The 16,561-nt window shown below is 40.5% G+C and overlaps 1 protein-coding gene across 6 annotated transcripts in view; it reads left to right on the top strand.

Annotated features, from left to right (window-relative positions):
* The window catches only part of tacc2 (transforming, acidic coiled-coil containing protein 2), a 49,012-nt gene that overhangs the window by 30,504 nt on the left and 1,947 nt on the right, over positions 1-16,561 (top strand). The window contains exons 5-17 of one of the 6 annotated variants that reach the window (XM_053621330.1): positions 401-1,853; positions 3,321-3,381; positions 3,651-3,849; positions 5,216-5,259; positions 5,385-5,494; positions 5,832-5,985; positions 6,449-6,583; positions 7,358-7,450; positions 9,033-9,092; positions 11,356-11,490; positions 11,815-11,891; positions 14,168-14,211; positions 15,677-15,837. In XM_053621330.1, the coding sequence (XP_053477305.1) occupies positions 401-1,853; positions 3,321-3,381; positions 3,651-3,849; positions 5,216-5,259; positions 5,385-5,494; positions 5,832-5,985; positions 6,449-6,583; positions 7,358-7,450; positions 9,033-9,092; positions 11,356-11,490; positions 11,815-11,891; positions 14,168-14,211; positions 15,677-15,837 (2,726 nt within the window). Of the gene's footprint in view, positions 1-400; positions 1,854-3,320; positions 3,382-3,597; positions 3,850-5,215; positions 5,260-5,384; positions 5,495-5,831; positions 5,986-6,448; positions 6,584-7,357; positions 7,451-9,032; positions 9,093-11,355; positions 11,491-11,814; positions 11,892-14,167; positions 14,212-15,676; positions 15,838-16,561 lie in introns of those variants that run through there. The other 5 variants (XM_053621332.1, XM_053621331.1, XM_053621333.1 and 2 more) reach the window with 5 other exon arrangements.

Genomic DNA, 16,561 nt, shown 5'->3' with positions numbered 1-16,561 from the left:
ACAAAGTGAATATTTTCTGAAAAGGAAAGAAGTACACTTTTGGGTAGGGGTAGATGGAACCTTTTTTGTATATAGACACAAATTCTGCAGCAGGTGTGAGGAATATATGCAGCAGTATGTATTAAAACTAAACATTTCTCGCATTATACTCAACCAGTGTCTTCATTTAAAGAACAACAAAGCCAAACCAAATTCAGTAGGCTGCTGGAAATACAAAAATTCTTAAATCCTTGGATTATTTTACTGTTACTCAGCACATATTAGGTCATATATAGATAATATACAACATCTAATATACAACATATATTAGGTCAATGTGCCTACTGTTTTAACACAAGCAAGCTTAGGTACAAAACTAAACTCTATTAAAAATCCTGCCTTTTATGCTTCTGTTTTCCAGACTCCTGTCCTCTGCCTGCCTCTACAGTAGATGACTGTGCTAGTGAGGTGCTAGATACTCCTTCTTTCCATCCTCCCAGTCGCTCTGCCTCTACTGTCTTTGATGAAGACAAGCCCATTGCAAGCAGTGGCACCTACAACATCGAACACATCCTTACCACTGAGTCCATCTCAGCACCAGCATTTGATTCGGGCTCATCAGGGCTAGAAAGTCGTACACCCCTAACCCGCTCACTCAGCTTCCAGTCTGGGGATTTAGACAGCGCTAGTCCTGGAGAAAGACCTGCAGAGGGAGCCTCTAACAGATCCACTCATCCTCGTTCGGAATCTTTCAGTGTAGGCACAGAGAGCGCCCCTGGGACTCTACGACGGGTCAAAAAGCCTCGACCAGGCTCTTTGAAGAAAAAACCTCTTTCCAGGCAGAACTCAAACCCTGAGAGTGCCACTTCCAGAACTGTCTCATCCAGCAGTACCCCAGAGGTGAAGAAGAAAGGGAAGCCTCTTGCAGATGGTCCTCTACAAACACAAGAGGAGAAAGAGTGTCCCTCGGCCTCTCCCAGCTCAAGCCCTGCTGGCACCCTCAGGCGGACCAGAATCAAGTCTCGAGTAGAGAGTCCTCCACCTGTAGAGGAGGAGAGTAGCCTTGCTGAAGCACCAGTGGCTGCAAAAGCACAGGAAGAGATTTTGTCGGTTCCTGAAGAGGTCTCCCCCATCCCTCCCAGTGCCACTTACAAATGGGACCCAGATAACTTTGAAAACATTGACCCCTTTTGCACAGGCGGCAGTAAGCTTGCCAACTCTCCTGTCTTGGGTAGGAAACCTGATTTTATCCCTACCCCTGACCCCACCCCTATTCCTACAGAGGAGCCCCCTGCTGCTCCTGCACCTCCCTCAGAGAAAACCTTCAGCATTGAGGAGCAGCCAATCACCAAGCGGCAGTCAGTCAGACTGGAGTTTGATTACTCAGAGGAGAGTGGAGATACACTACAGGACATTCCTCTGCCTCCCAAAAAACTGGGCAAGAAGCAAGGGGGCAAGATGCCTCTTAGAAAACCAAAGCTGGGGATTAAGAAGGCCCCCCCACAACCTGAGCAGTTAGACAACACACCTGCTGCAGTCCATTTAAATGACAATGATGACATTCCTATTCCTAAGACATCCTACAACAGTGATCCTAGCAAATGGGATGATCATAATTTTAACCCTTTCTCTGCAGGGAAAGGCATCCCTAACTCCCCTCCCAAGTCCAGGGCAAGCTACAACTTTGATCCCAACTCGTTTGATGACTCCATTGACCCTTTCAAGCCATCCACCCAGATGGGAAATTCACCTCCAAAAGTGGCATCTTTAGAAGTGTCCAGCAATGACAATGAAAATGACAATGACAATGTTGATGAGCTGGAGGATCGAAATCAGAATAAGCCAGCCAAAAACAAGAAAAAGCCCCTCAAATCGTAAGTCTAAGCCCAGCATCAGAGTAGTTGTCTTGTCCAATGTAAGCATGTGTTCTATTCATCTTATTGTGGTCATGAAAGAGAGAGAGAGAGAGAGAGAGTGAGAAAGAGAGAGAGAAAGAGACAGAGACACCAGTCTGCCTGTCACTTGTTCCCATGTCACTTTCATGTGTCACAGGAAGTCCAGTGGTTTTTCTTCTCTCTGTTGTACCTTGTAAGTAAAAGGATGAAAGAATAAACAAGCATCAGTAATGATAACATACATCACCATTTGCTTTCTGACTACAGCATTTGTAATAGTTTATTTTCATAGGATTTCATTTGCCATTATAGAGAACTATTTTTATCTTTAACTCAGTCATTTCTCTAACTTTTATGTCATGTCCACATCATCTACACCCTGACACATAAATAATAAAAATCAGATTTTATGGCATTCTGATGCTGGTCAGCCATATTGGATGCTGGTTGCTTGGTCTGTTTAGTGAGCAATTTGAAGTAAGCCTCAGGGTAATATTAACTCTACTGTATCTGAGCCAGGACTTAGACTCGTGCTATAAAACAACATATGTGAAACTACATATACAAGTAACCTTTATTTAATGGTTTTACTTCTGTTCAGTTTTGTGAATCTGGTGTTTATTTTCCACCAGGGGTTAAATTAATGTGCAAGCCCAATTTCAGAGGACTACCAATATACAGTTAGAGGAGAAGCCAACTTCCAAAAAATAGTAGAATACAAGGGGAAAACTGCACATCACATACACATAATACACTAACAATAGCATTGAGTGGAAAGCCAGTTACTAATTCTGAAAAATGCACCAGTATTTCACTCTTGCTAAAGGTAGGGTCAGTGATTTTTAAGTCAGAACACTTTGTGTAATATTTGATTCTTCTCACATTATGGCAGCTGTGAATAAGCTACCTATTCAGATGAGAAGCTCCAGTTTCAAGCTGTAAATGGGAGAAGAAAACAGTTGTGATGACCCCTGACATTATGTCAATCAAGACAAAGACCTGACTATAAATCATGTTGCAGAAGGCTACCCCTTTTGCACTAGCATTCGCTTGTGTTCAAGCTTGTGGTACACTTGTAGGTGGTTTGGAGGTATAGCGTTGGAGGGAACACCAAAGAGAAGAGGCTGTATCTGCTTAGAATTTGAGTTTCAAAATAACTAGCTTCATCTAACTAAAGCTAAAATCACTGACTATACCTTTAACTGTATTTACTTAGACATTCTTTATATAATTGTTAAATGCTGGCTGTTTAGAATTTAGAAAAAAGGCAACACAGCATGTATGTATTCAAATGAAGTTTCACAGAAAACAAGACTGAAAACTTTATATCCTAAATGTTCTACGAAAATTCAAGGAATGAGGCATTTGTTCTGTTTCATACTTGTTATTGAAATTAAACAGTGGTAAGCTTCAGCCCTCATGATGTAATTTTTTTGTGTTTCACAGTAACACATTTAGAGTGAAGAAGTCACCAAAGAGGTCACCTCTATCTGAACAGGTTGCACAGGTGACAAAGACTGACATTCTGAGAATTTATAAGGAATTCATGAGTAAAATAAATAGCATAATACAGATATAGTTCAAGAGTTGTATCTGCTCCTTATTGAGAGGTCAAAATATTATGCTTCATCATCTTAAAATCACAGAATTGTTAGATTGAACCTTATAAACTCACTTTGTTGTCAGTTGGTTTTTTTCTTATTGGCCATTTCTTCACTGTCAGCTCTACAGTGTTGTGTATTTCCCTACCATCTCACTCAACATCACCCCCTTCAGGACTCCTCTGGTGATGCCATGCCTGATCACCTTCAGGACCATGCCACAGATGAAGAGAAATTGGCCTCCTCTACCAATCAGAAATGGGCAGCTCGGCATGACTTGCAAGTGGAGTTGACGTCTGACGTCCAGGACTTTCCTCAGCCTTCTGACCTCACTGCCTTCGTCAATGAGAGCAGCTTACCAGCACAGAGCCATGGTGAGAGCTGGGGACAGACAGAATAGTTGTGGGCATGTGTGTGCATCTGTATGTGTACTTTCCTTTTCCATGAACATACAAAGCATGCAAGTGTGTCATATTCATAGCAAAATTTTAGATTTATGAGTCTATATGTGTCCATAGTCTAACACCTTTTTGTTTTGCTCTGGAAAAGAGATTCATTCAAGTATTACCCCCTTTAGATACTGATCATCTATGGAGAATTTGCAATAATTAAACACGCAAACACATTTTCAATAATTTGAACAGTTAACAAACTCAGTGTACAGATGCTTTGACAAAAGGTGGAAGGCCTGATTAACCAGTAAAATGAAACATAATGAAAGCTCATAATATTCAGCAGTGATTCATGCGTAAAATTGCACCATTTTATGACCATTTCAGATGATGTAGCGTTTCAGGCATAGCTTACAACATGAGATAGCACTGGACTTCACATACTGTACATTTATGATTATTTCTCATAAACAAGCTACTTTTTACTTAATAGAAATCTAACCCCTTAAACTCCCAGGATCTGTCATCAGTTTCACGCTTACATTCCTCACTCTCATAAGTACATTCTTTGAGCATTAGATTTGCTGTAGTTACTGAATACTTAGCTGCTGAATCACGTGTATTTAGAGGAATAAATTAATAGCATGGCAGGAGCTTGAATGGTTAATATGCCAGGGTGGTGAATTAAGTGTTAAAATTGAATCCCTGTCTCTTAAAATAACATATGAGTTATACTGTATGTGCTTCTCAGGAATCTGTTAGCTCATGTAAAGAGAATTTTGCAGTTATGGCTCTCATTCGAGTGCGTTATGATGCTGCACATGTACAGGAGTTTGATAAGATATAGGTGGCTTGTTGAAGACTTTCCTCTTCCGGGTCTGTAGCGGTCAGCTGAGATATGAGATTAATTGACAAACAAATTGAGGAGAAAATAAAAAAGGAGTAAAAAAAAAAGAGAGAGGGAATAGATGAATGATTTAAATATTAAGTGTATTACATTTCTTATTTACACTTGGCACTAATTTGATAAAGTGATATTAGCTGTCTCAGTGATAACAGTTTGGATGACAAACACAAACAGACAGTGTGAGTGTGTGTGTGTGTGTGTGTGTGTGTGTGTGTGTGTGTGTGTGTGCGCATGTCAGTGTGTTTATCAGATGTACTACAGTGATACTGTCCTGCTTATGCTCTCACTTCATTATTGTAAGTCCAGAGGCCAAAATGGGTTTGCTACAGAGAGGGTGTGTATTGACTGTGGTGTTATCATCTTTTCAACCAGTCATTGCACAGGAGTTGTTCAAACTCACTTCCTGTGTTTCTCTTCTCTGTGTTTTCTGTCTACGTACAGACTATGAGATTGAATACATGGAGAAGATTGGAACTTCCACTCCAGTAAGTATCTGTTTTAGTGGTTAGCTAAAAATCACACTGAGAATACTGTACCAGTCAGAATAAACTGAATTATGTTCTACTTCTGTCAGTGTGTTCATTTATCGGGGTCACTTTGTGTTTGCCAGCCTTTGTCAGTGAAAAAGCCATCCCTCTACCTAAATCTGGATTCAGTGACAGACAGTACAAACCAGGGATCCAGTATACACCACTCAGGACCCAACTCCCCCTGTACTGGGTAAAACACACACACATACACACTCACACACTCACACACACACCCACACACGTGCACACACACACACACACACACACACACACACACACACACACTTTTGTTTGTTTATCTTACTGCCCTTGTGAGGACCTTCCTATAACATAATTATTAATGCAGCGAATTAATGCTATACCTGCATATAAATCTAACCCTAAATCTAACCAAGACAAAAACAGTTTACTTTCTGGGGAGCATTTAAAACTGTCAGATATTTCTTTCCTATTCTTCCTATCCACATGCACACACCCTGCTTAAAATCTCAATCCTTCATAAAGTTTTACTTGCGCATCCTCTGTAGGAGTTTTGAGGAAATGGAAGCTAAGATCTCAGTGGAGGGAAAATCACCTGTGCTATCATCTTGTGGAGCCCCAGAGCCTCTAACACTGGAGAAGAGCAAAAAGAGGGAAGTCCATTCCCAGAGCTGGACACAAAGCAGTGAGAGAGATGGAATGGTCAGTATGATTAATCAAACTTTGGAAGTGCAACCAGATATTGCTAATAACATGATCATTAATTGAGAAAATGTTTAATAAATTCATCTGTACTGTAGGTCTGGAACAGGATTTACACTATGTCATGTTTTTAGTTTTGCTGATATGTAATGTGCTGGCTATTAAAGGTGCTATTTTAATTTCAACCTCTAGAGGGAGACAAATGGCAGGTTTTATGTCTGTCTATGGTCATTGTGATGATCTGGGTTTAGCCTGTAAACAGCCTGCTATCATTTTGGCATCTCATCCACTTGCCATAACATAACAGAACCCCACCAGAGAAACAAGGCAAACAAAATTCCAGCTTAACGTTTACACCAGGCCACTTTGGTGAGACATCATGTGTGTTTGCATCACATTTCTGACACCCACACACCTTCCTCCTCCTCCTCTTGTCCTTCTCCCACTGTAAACTCCATAACAGTCCCCCTCTCAAGGCCCTGGGGAGCCCGCAGATCTGTCCCTCTTAGACAGGCTGAGTGAGTCAGCCACCCCTCTCAGCTACCTGGAACCTGACCTGGCAGAGACCAACCCCACTGCCTTCGCCCACAAACTGCAGGTGTGTAGAAAGTGACATGCCTGCTGAGCCCCTTACTCTCCTTCTCCCCCTCAGACCGCTTCTGCTGGACTGTGTGCTTGGATGGTGGCATCTTTGTGTGAGTGGTTTCATTCAGCTTTGGCGTTTTTTTGCAAAAGTCATTTTGCATTTTATTTTAGTTGTCTATGTGCTGGTGTATCTCTCTGTCCTCTATGTCGATCACATCTGTCTGTGTTAGTTGTTCTTGGGCTGAGGTCAACCCAGCAACAAATTTTTTTTCAGGTTGTCAGTTCTTTTCTTAGTACAGAAAAAGGTGTTGAAGATTGTGTCTGTGCTAATCGCATATATGCTACAGATGTGATAGAAATAGTCCAGGTTGAGAAAACTCTTGAATATTTCTTTGATTTGAACTGTGATCAAAGCTTATGTGGCATTTTTTTCAATGTGTCCAAATCCAAATTAAATACTTGAACAATTTTGATGATAGAGATGGACTTGGCCTCAGCTCTGAACATCATGTGTAACATTATACTTGTATGTGTAATACAGGATGTGTGTCTATACTGCGTTTATATAGGTGTGTGTGTATGTATGTGTGTGTGTGTGTGTGTGTGTGCGTGTGTGCGTGTGTATGGGAGTGTTAATGTATTCTTCTGAACTCAGTGAGTTCAAATAAGAGGTGAGAGTTTGAACTCTAACCCGTCTCTCCCTCCTCGCCCAACACCCTTTCCCCTTGCGTTGCTGCTTTTCCTTTTCCCTTCTCCTCCTCCTCCTTGTCCTCTCCCTGCGTCCCAGGAAGAGCTAGTCCTCGCAGCTCTGAGGATTGAGGCTCTGCAGGTAGCCCAAAACATCTCTCAGAGCCCTTCTCTATCCACTGTTTCCCCTCAGGTATTGCTCTGTGCCATTGTGTGTGGGTGTGCTGGGGTGTGTTTGTGTGCGTGTTTTCCATCTGCAGTAGCAGAGTGTTTGCAGTGCTGTGTGTGGGAGCACGTGTGATTCCTTTACCTGACTGCATCCCGGTGTGAGTGCATACCCACCTACTACCTCAACATATTTATGGGAGTGGTCCAACACTCACATTCATCCCTGGTTCCTGTCATGTGACTTCTCTAACCTGGCTCCTGCTCCCTGACTGGTGCTGCTCCCTCCCAAACCGACACCCTCTCTCTCGAGAGTGGAGTGTGTGTCTTCTGTAAGGGCTTTGTGACAATCCTGCATGTTTGCCTGGATAGGAGATGCATAGAAACAATGATCAATGTGACTTGGGATGCTATGCTGGGGTTTAGTTTATGTAGCAGTCTTGTCCTAATACATGTCATACAGTGTCTCACCGCTGGTTTGGAAATTGTGAATAGCACTCTTATTGACTAATATTGTTTTTTTGAGAAAAAAGTGGGCCTTTGGCAAAAAATAATTAATCCAGTCATTCACAAACACATTTGTGTTCTCCCTGGGTTGTCTCAAGTGGAGGGTGGGGCCAAGTGCAGTATTTTTCTTGCAGGGTCTGGGATGGGCGAATGTGGTGTGTGTTTGGTGCTGTTTGTACTGTACAAATAAACGATAGAACCAAACACAATCAGCACCTGAATGACAGCCTAGTAAATTAAGCAATTCTTAAATATTAAGGATTTGAATTGCCATAGCTATTTACCAAGGATTATTTCTCTAACAATGTTCACACCTTGAAGGCTTCAATGGCATAAATTCCCATTTGAGTCTCACAGAGTGAGGCAGTAAGTGTGCTCCATTACTGCTCTGGCATGTACCTGCACACCATTCAGATGCCATCTCAGCTGGCTGCTAAGCCAGATCATCCACTTAGATTTAGTGGCAAAAGACAGTGAGTGCATAAACAGTGAGCACATAGAAAATTAAAACAGACACGGAGACTGGTTTAAACGAAGTTGGTATCTATGATTGATATGGAAATATGTGCAACTCAAACAGAAACCTTGCTGTTTGTGGCCATATTTGCGAATTGTAATTGCAGTTAATTTTTTTATCTCATTCTGTATGATCACAATCATTTCTCATACACGCTCTGACAGGTCTGCCATGTTTTTGTTTACAGTTGGCGTTTGCTGCTGTCGGCAGAAATATTTTCCTCATCCATTTAATTAAGTTATACATGCCTTCCTCTCCCCGGCTGAAGCATAAGAAGCACCCTCTAGGTTAATTTTTTGTCATATGGCAAAGCACACTCTGAGTAACATTAGCTCTTGATCTGTAATGACTAAAAACTAATCTGTTTTGGCAAACATTTCCTTAGAGTTCTCATTAGCTCTTCTGAATGTTTCATTCTGATTGCATAATTTTACTTCAACATTCATTTCACACGCAATCTCTTGCTACAATTTTAGCTGACGCATAGTCAGTGCAGGGCCCTGAGCCGCTGTTTTCGCCCACTCATTGAGACGACCCTATGTTCTCCCCATTCCATAGTCAAGTCTTTTTCTTGCACGCTTCACAGTCTCGGCTCAAGAAACCCAGCCCACGCCGCTGGAATCTCGACCGTTCATCCACAGCTAAAGTAAGAGGATTCAGACTAGAATCAATTAACTCCCTCTCTTTTTCACACTGGGTTAAAACCTTTCCTGAGCTAACACATAAATGTGAAATAAACCTTATATCCCACATACCTTCTGTCATTTCATTCCGCAAGCACCACAATCTCACTCCCTTGAGGACGCTGCCCACTCTTTTTAGCTTTGTTTAAAGGATACAATAGTTACAAGAAATCTCATGCATGTGCAGCTAACACTGAACATAACACGGCACAGATAACACCATACATCCATTTCCATTTGGACTTTTGATTCCAAACCCATAGGACACTACTGTTGAAGACAGAAGGAAAACTCTATCAAATATCTTTACAGTTCACACAGGTACAGCATTTAGTTCCCCACAAAATGTATAGATAATGAGCCAAGCATCCACAAGCTATAGTGTAGAGTCTACTCTGTAGACGCTATACATTGTGTGGTGTTGCCCTTATACACATCATTACTTCAGAATATATACATATAATATACACCATTAAATTCACAATACATCCTGAAATTATGTGAACACTTTTACATAATTATAATATAATTATAATCACAGAAAATACCATGCTTAATGTATAGCATCATCCAAAGTTAATCACACTATTATGTTGATAATTTCAGCCATGCAGCTCTCACAATTATAATTTCACATAAACAGCTTATCCTGTGCATCACAAATGCAGTATCCATTGATATTCATAGACAAACATTGTCTTAAGTGAAGACATTGCAAATGAAGTAGTCGTTCCACAACAGCAATGAGCTTCAGGGTGGAATATGAAATAATCATAAATACTATGGCCAGACCCAAAATGTATGTGTTTATGTCCTGTCATATGCCTCTGTGTGCTCTGTAAAACTGGAACTCAACCAAATAATCTCCTAATCCTCCACTTTTTGGATTTGCTCCCAGTCAGCAGATGGGTTATAAGTGGAAACAAAATCATTGTGCTTACATTTAGGGCTATGAATAGACTGGAAAATTAGGGGTGTAGAGAGAGGTCGAATCTGCAATCATGGCAGGATTTCCTTTTAAGTTTGTTCACAAGATACAATCTGTTTAGTTTCACTATTTGTGGAAAAGTGCTAAGAATAGAAAAGACCCATTCAGGAATTCATGAAACCCATTTTGTCCTACACTTTTGGGTGAGGTTTCCTCAACTGCTTTTTTTTTTTGTTTGTTGCCAATTTAATGTGGATTAAAACTGATTAATAGTGAGTGTTGTGATCCTTAAACTCGGGTCCTGGGATCTGAATGTGTCTGGGGTTATTACAAAGCTACTTTTGGAGTTAATCCTCAAATGTACACAGGACTGGTTGGTCGTCTTTGATACAGAAAATGTGCATCTCATAACTGTTTATTCATACATGTGCAAATCATTATAATTAACACCTTTGTATACATGTTGCTCTTTTTAACTGCCCCAGCATGTCACTAACACATGGGTAATTCTTTGAACCCTCCTGAATACCCTTCCTCCCTGGCCTGGGCCCAGTCACAGCTATGCTCTTTCACAATGAGCAGCTGCTTCCACCCATCTTGCTTTGAGCCTATCACAGCCTCTTAGGTGAAGCTCAACAGCAGATTGAAGCCTTATCCCAACTGCGCAAAGCTTTAAATCCGAGCTAAAATCCTGCTCTCATTGGCATTGTGGCTTTGCTGTGTAGAACCTGTAGACACTGTGCTGCCTCATGGCTTGGTTCAGAATCCCTCTAGTATGAGTGTATGACTGAAGAGTGTGAATCACTGAGGGTAGAGGTGTGCGTGGGACCATTTTAAAAATCCCACTTCTGCCTGCTTCTGAAGGACTTCTGACCAAACCTGCTCACTCCCACAGACACCCTTGACCAATCGCGCCCTCTCCTGCAGTTATTTTTTTGCACCTGGTCACAATTTTTTCTAATGAACTTATTTCTGATTCTGAAAATATAAACAAATTAGTAATTTAACCCACAGCAACCTTGACCAGAATAAAGCAGTTACTAACCATGAATGAATGCAGTATATGTTGTTCAGCACAAGCACTTAGAACACTCCTATGATACATAAATATAGCATTTTTTTGTCCCACACAATTCATATCTGGTAAAAACCACCTGCTCCCGCAACTTTTTGGTAGGGGTCCTGGGGGTCCCATGTGATCCCAGTCCCAATGCACACCTCTAACTGAGGCTAGAGACAGTTAACCTTAATTGCTATATCTATCATCCCTCCTAACACTTACCATCTTTCCAAACCAGGAGAGAGAGCTGGCCTCCCCTGGAGACAGTGGTGTGTCCAAAAGCTCCTTATACTCCCGGACGGGATACAGTGAAGCTGAAAGCCCTTATCTCCCCCAGGATATGGACCATTCACTGGGCATAGCGAGAGAAGAGGTATGTAAGTGTATATGTGTCAATTCTCAGACAAGATTTACTACAAAATCTTATGTTTCTATGATCAACAACCGAGTGCACTAATGTCCCCACTTGTTTGGGAATCTGAGCTAAAACAATGATGGATTATACACGTCAGTTCTGCACTCTATCCAGTCTGTTAATGATGTAGTTTTCCAACACAAGCAGGATTAAGAATGCATTATACTACTCCTATTGCCTAAGAGCACCGAGCATTACTCAGTCTTATACATTACTGTATGATCTGATCCTTCACATCTATTCCATTCTGTATGGATAATATGCTGCTGCTTGCATCATCAGATTGTTGCCAAGGAAAAAGAAGTGCTGGAATGGCAGAGAAAGTATGAGGACAGTCAACAGGAACTTGAAGAGATGAAGTAAGAGAGCATCACATTACTTGACCTGTACCCTTAAATAGCAAACAAAACTGTACTTGTAATAGAGCTTGTCCTTAATCGGTAGCATTGGGCTTGCTAGCTACATAATTACAGCACTGAGCTAACATTGCCTATAGCTAACATTTACTTTTACATTTATGGCACTTGGCAGATGCCCTTATCTAGATCAACTTACATTTTATCTCATTTGTACAACTGAGCAGTTGAGGGTTAAGGGCCTTGCTCAAGGGCCAAGCAGTGGCAGCTTGGCAGTGCTGGGGTTTTCACCTCATGACCTTCCGATCAGTAGTCCAACATCTTAACCACTGAATTACCACTGCTAAGTATTTAGCTTTGCTAATGTTAACTCTTAACTTTTAATATTAACATATGCTGGACAAGTTAAAATCCTCTTAAAGTTAGGCAGAGCCTTATATCATTTTATTAAAACTAAGTGATAGCAAATTAGTTAACATTAGGCTAAGTATATTGTGTAAATAGTTAGGCAGGTTTGCTAGTAAGCTAGTTGACACTAGACTATTAGCTGACATGTAATTTCAAACTGACTTGGACCAAGAGTTTCCTTATTCGGTAGGATGGATCAGCCCTCATGCTCCAGGAATGTTGGCTGTCATGATCACAAGAGGGAGGGAGGGAGACCATGTTACAGGGTGGGAATTGGCAATAACTAAATTGGGTGCAAATAGGATACATTTCTATTTTTACCCGGGTGCAAATAACCTCTGCCATAAAGGCTTACCTGTTCACTTTGACTGCTCTGTAGACTACATAGTGTTGCCAACTGCTACGGTAATCTTTTTATGACCAACACGTCAGCCTCAGTGCATCTGTCAATCTGTTTATCTCTCTCCAACCTTTTCTCAAAGCTCAGGCCCATGTGAGAAGCCAATTAAAAAGGCCTAGATGTGTGGCAGAGACAGGGAAGGGACATAAAGAAATGAGGGAAGACTATACTGCTGATTATGGCCCATCAGAGCATGACATACACTCACCTGCCACTTTAATAGGAACACCTGTTCACCTGCTCATTCAGCACATTCATGCTATTATCCAATCAGCCAATCATGTGGCTGCTGCACTATGCATAAAATCATGCAGATACAGGTCAAGAGCTTTAGTTAATGTTCACATCAAAATTTGTTCTCACTAACTTTGACCATAGCACGGTTGTTGGTGCCAGACGGGCTGGTTTGAGTATTTCAGAAATGGCTGATATCCTAGGATTTTTATGCACAACTGAGTTTACACAGAATTGTGTGGAAGAAACCCTCAAGTGAGCAGCAGTTCAGCCTTGAGGAGAGAGGACAGAGGAGAATGGCCAGACTGGATCCAACTGACAGGAAGGCTACAGTAACTCAACTAACCAATCTTTACAACCATGGTTAGTAGAAAATCATCTTGGAACACACAACATACAAACAGCAGAAGACCACACATCAGGTTTCCCTCCTGTCAGCCAAGAACAGGGCACAGTCTCAACAAAACTGGACAGTTGAAGATTGGAATTTCAGTTTTTAACTTTACTGAATCTCTTGACCTGTACCTGTAGTATTGTATGCGTTGTGATGCCAGCACATGATTGGCTGATTGGATAATTGCAAGTGGCTGGTGTAGGCAGACATGAAGTTGAACTATTGTGTCCAAAATCATATCATTAATATGCACTACACTGAGTAATATTTCTAATGTATAACACTGGATCTAACAGACCTGATAGTATTAAATGAGACTGGACAGTAATAGCATATAGCACACACATATAGTAACAGTAAAAGATAAAACATTGTATTGTAACACAGAAAAATACTAAGAGAAGTTACCCAGCTGTTTTTTTAATTATTATTTATTTACTTTTTTTTTTTACTTTTTTTCTGGCCCAGGCATGTGCTGGAGGCTGAAAGGGAGGGGGAATAAAGACAGCAGCTTACTTGATTAGACTGATTGGTCTTAGCATAAGGAAGACCTAGAAAGCATTGCAAATCCATCTGCTTATGTGCTGGCAACCTGCTTTTCCCAAAATAAGCTGCCCCTTGGGCTTTTGGCAACAAACAGCAGCCTTCCAAGCACTGCCTTTAGTAGGGGAACTTCAGGAAAAATGGCACAGCCAGCCATCACTAGAAAGCACAGATAAAAATGTGAGAAACAGCACAAGCATAGAAAACATTCTGATCTCGCTCGGTAATTGTGTACTATGAATTGTATATATATATTTTTAGTCCAAATCAATTCAAATTTATTTCCTCCTTTGTCTGCAGGAGAATAGTTACAGAGTATGAGAAAACCATTGCACAAATGATTGGTGAGTATTAAGTGTCTGCAATACACCTGAATGTCTTTGGTTCATTATGTCTGTATAGCAGCTCTACTGTCATTTTCTTTTACAGATATTATTCACAACAAGACCGAATATCAGACACTAATCTCTGAGTCATAAACATATCTACAGAGTCACATACCACTTAATTTGATTGATCTTGGGGATTGGGGGGTTGTGGATCATTTCCAAGCACAGGCTCTCTTACCCTTCACTCCTCAACTTTTGCTCTTGTCTAATTGTCTTTTACAACATTAACTTTTAATGCTATTTTTCTATCCTTCCCCTATATTTTTTTCTTTAATGTTAGATATATATTTGTGCTGTGATATATAATAGCTTCTTCATACCCTCTTGCTCACACATTTTGTTTGAGTTGTCAGCCCCAGCAGTGACATTCTATTTCTCACTCAGTTCAGCTTTACTTTTCTCCCCTTTTTCCACACCAAGTCTCTTTCTTGCTTATTCGTTTTGCTTATGTTATTTAATTATTTCACCACTCACTTTCTTTGATGTAAATCTGTGCTTTTGGGTTATTTTATCTTGTGACACCTCAGTGGAAGGAAGAGGATTTCTTTTTATATCTCTAACACACTTTCTCCCACATATCACTCCCAGCTGGCTTGTTTTAACACAATCCCTTCTTTCTGTTTGCCTCCCTCCTTTGCCCATAAATACCTGATAAACCAATCAGGCATGCCTGGTAAGTAACAAAAGGACTCTTCTTTTTGCCTGTTTGTTTAGCGCCCAAATACATCTGGTAGATCGGGCAAGGTGGAGTCTCTCCATCCTTGTCTCCTTATGTGTTTACATTTTTTTCCCCCCATTTTTGGATGTTTAGCTGTTTGTGATTTCAAATCCAGGGCATTACTACTCACATTTCCAGTCCTGACATGTTAAGGAAACATAAAACATAAGGACCATACTTGACATGTGCAATTTTGGATGTTTCATATTCTTCCTGTCTCTCACGAAACTTAGAAGTGGTCCATAATTCTTGTGATATCATAGAGTCAGAGGTGTTTCTGAAAGAGTCTCTTGTGTAAAGGGAAGTCAAATGATCCTCTGTGGTGGTCTCATCTGTCACCCTGTGTCTCTTTGGTTGCCCATCATTTACTGTGTGTCTCGTCTGCATGCTTCACAGGGGAAATGCGGTTCAACAGAATGTCATCAAATATTAGTGATCATCATTAATGATCCAATGCATATCATATTTTCCAATTCTGTATCCATTTATAGTGTCTCTATTGCTGGCCTTCCGTTTGTCTACTCAGTGGGGATTTGACTGTGTGGAATTGAGTGTGACTGTGTGTGTGATACTTAATTATTTATGACATTTAGCAGTACTTTTTCACATCATTGTCAGTATTATGACATTAAAGCAGGGTTGGCAGCGGTCTCATCTGCGTGTGTGTGTGTGTGTGTGCGCGTGCGTATGTACGTATCTTAGAGGATGAGCAGAGGGAGAAGTCTCTGTCCCATCACACCATCCAACAGCTCATTCTGGAAAAGGACCAGGCACTGGCTGATCTCAATTCAGTGGAGAAGTCTCTGGCTGATCTGTTCCGCCGCTATGAGAAAATGAAAGATGTTCTAGAAGGTTTTCGTAAGGTGAAGTCAAAAGTCTGCTGATAAACACATACTTAGACCCTTATTCAAACATCCCCTGTTTACTATATAGACTGTTTTATAGCACATTATAGGGCAGCAGTAAATGAGACACCAAAGTGAAATCAGACTTAATAGTGAGTGCTCAGGAAACACATAATCGTAACCCACTGTTAGATAAACAATTTGAATGTTACAAATTACCTAGCAAACTAAAAACACAAAATTAAGTACACCACTGATTAATTACTTTTGGTTTTAGTTGTCGTTAAAAAAAGCATATTTTAATAACATTTATAAACAAAAGTGTAGAAATAAAAAAAGTTTTTATTTATTTTTGTGCTAATTTAAGTAATTCATGTAGAAGTAGGTCTTCCAGTAGTAGGCCGGATTTGCTGTGCACTATGTGTAATTATTAGTTATTACTAATAACAAATTTAGTTAAAAACAACAACAAAAGAACAAAAGGAAAAAAAAAGGGGGGGGGGGGGGACGAAGAAACTCCACGACTCCAGTATCTTGATACAAGGGCAAAAACACCCTTTTCTGTCTTCTATTACTGTCACCTTTCTTGCAAACTGGTTTTATATGGTGTTATAGATATACAATATTTTTTTTTCCATCACACTTAAATATACAGTTCAGTATATAGCCTACTTCATCCAGTTCATACAATGGACTAAATTATTTGACCTGTAACAGATAAAAACAAACAATTCAGCTGATA

Source organism: Ictalurus furcatus, chromosome 3, assembly GCF_023375685.1.
Source record: "Ictalurus furcatus strain D&B chromosome 3, Billie_1.0, whole genome shotgun sequence".
NCBI classification, from domain to species: Eukaryota; Metazoa; Chordata; class Actinopteri; order Siluriformes; family Ictaluridae; genus Ictalurus; species Ictalurus furcatus.
The sequence above is the reverse complement of the archived record's forward strand: the minus strand, read 5'-3'. Positions and strand labels throughout refer to the sequence as shown.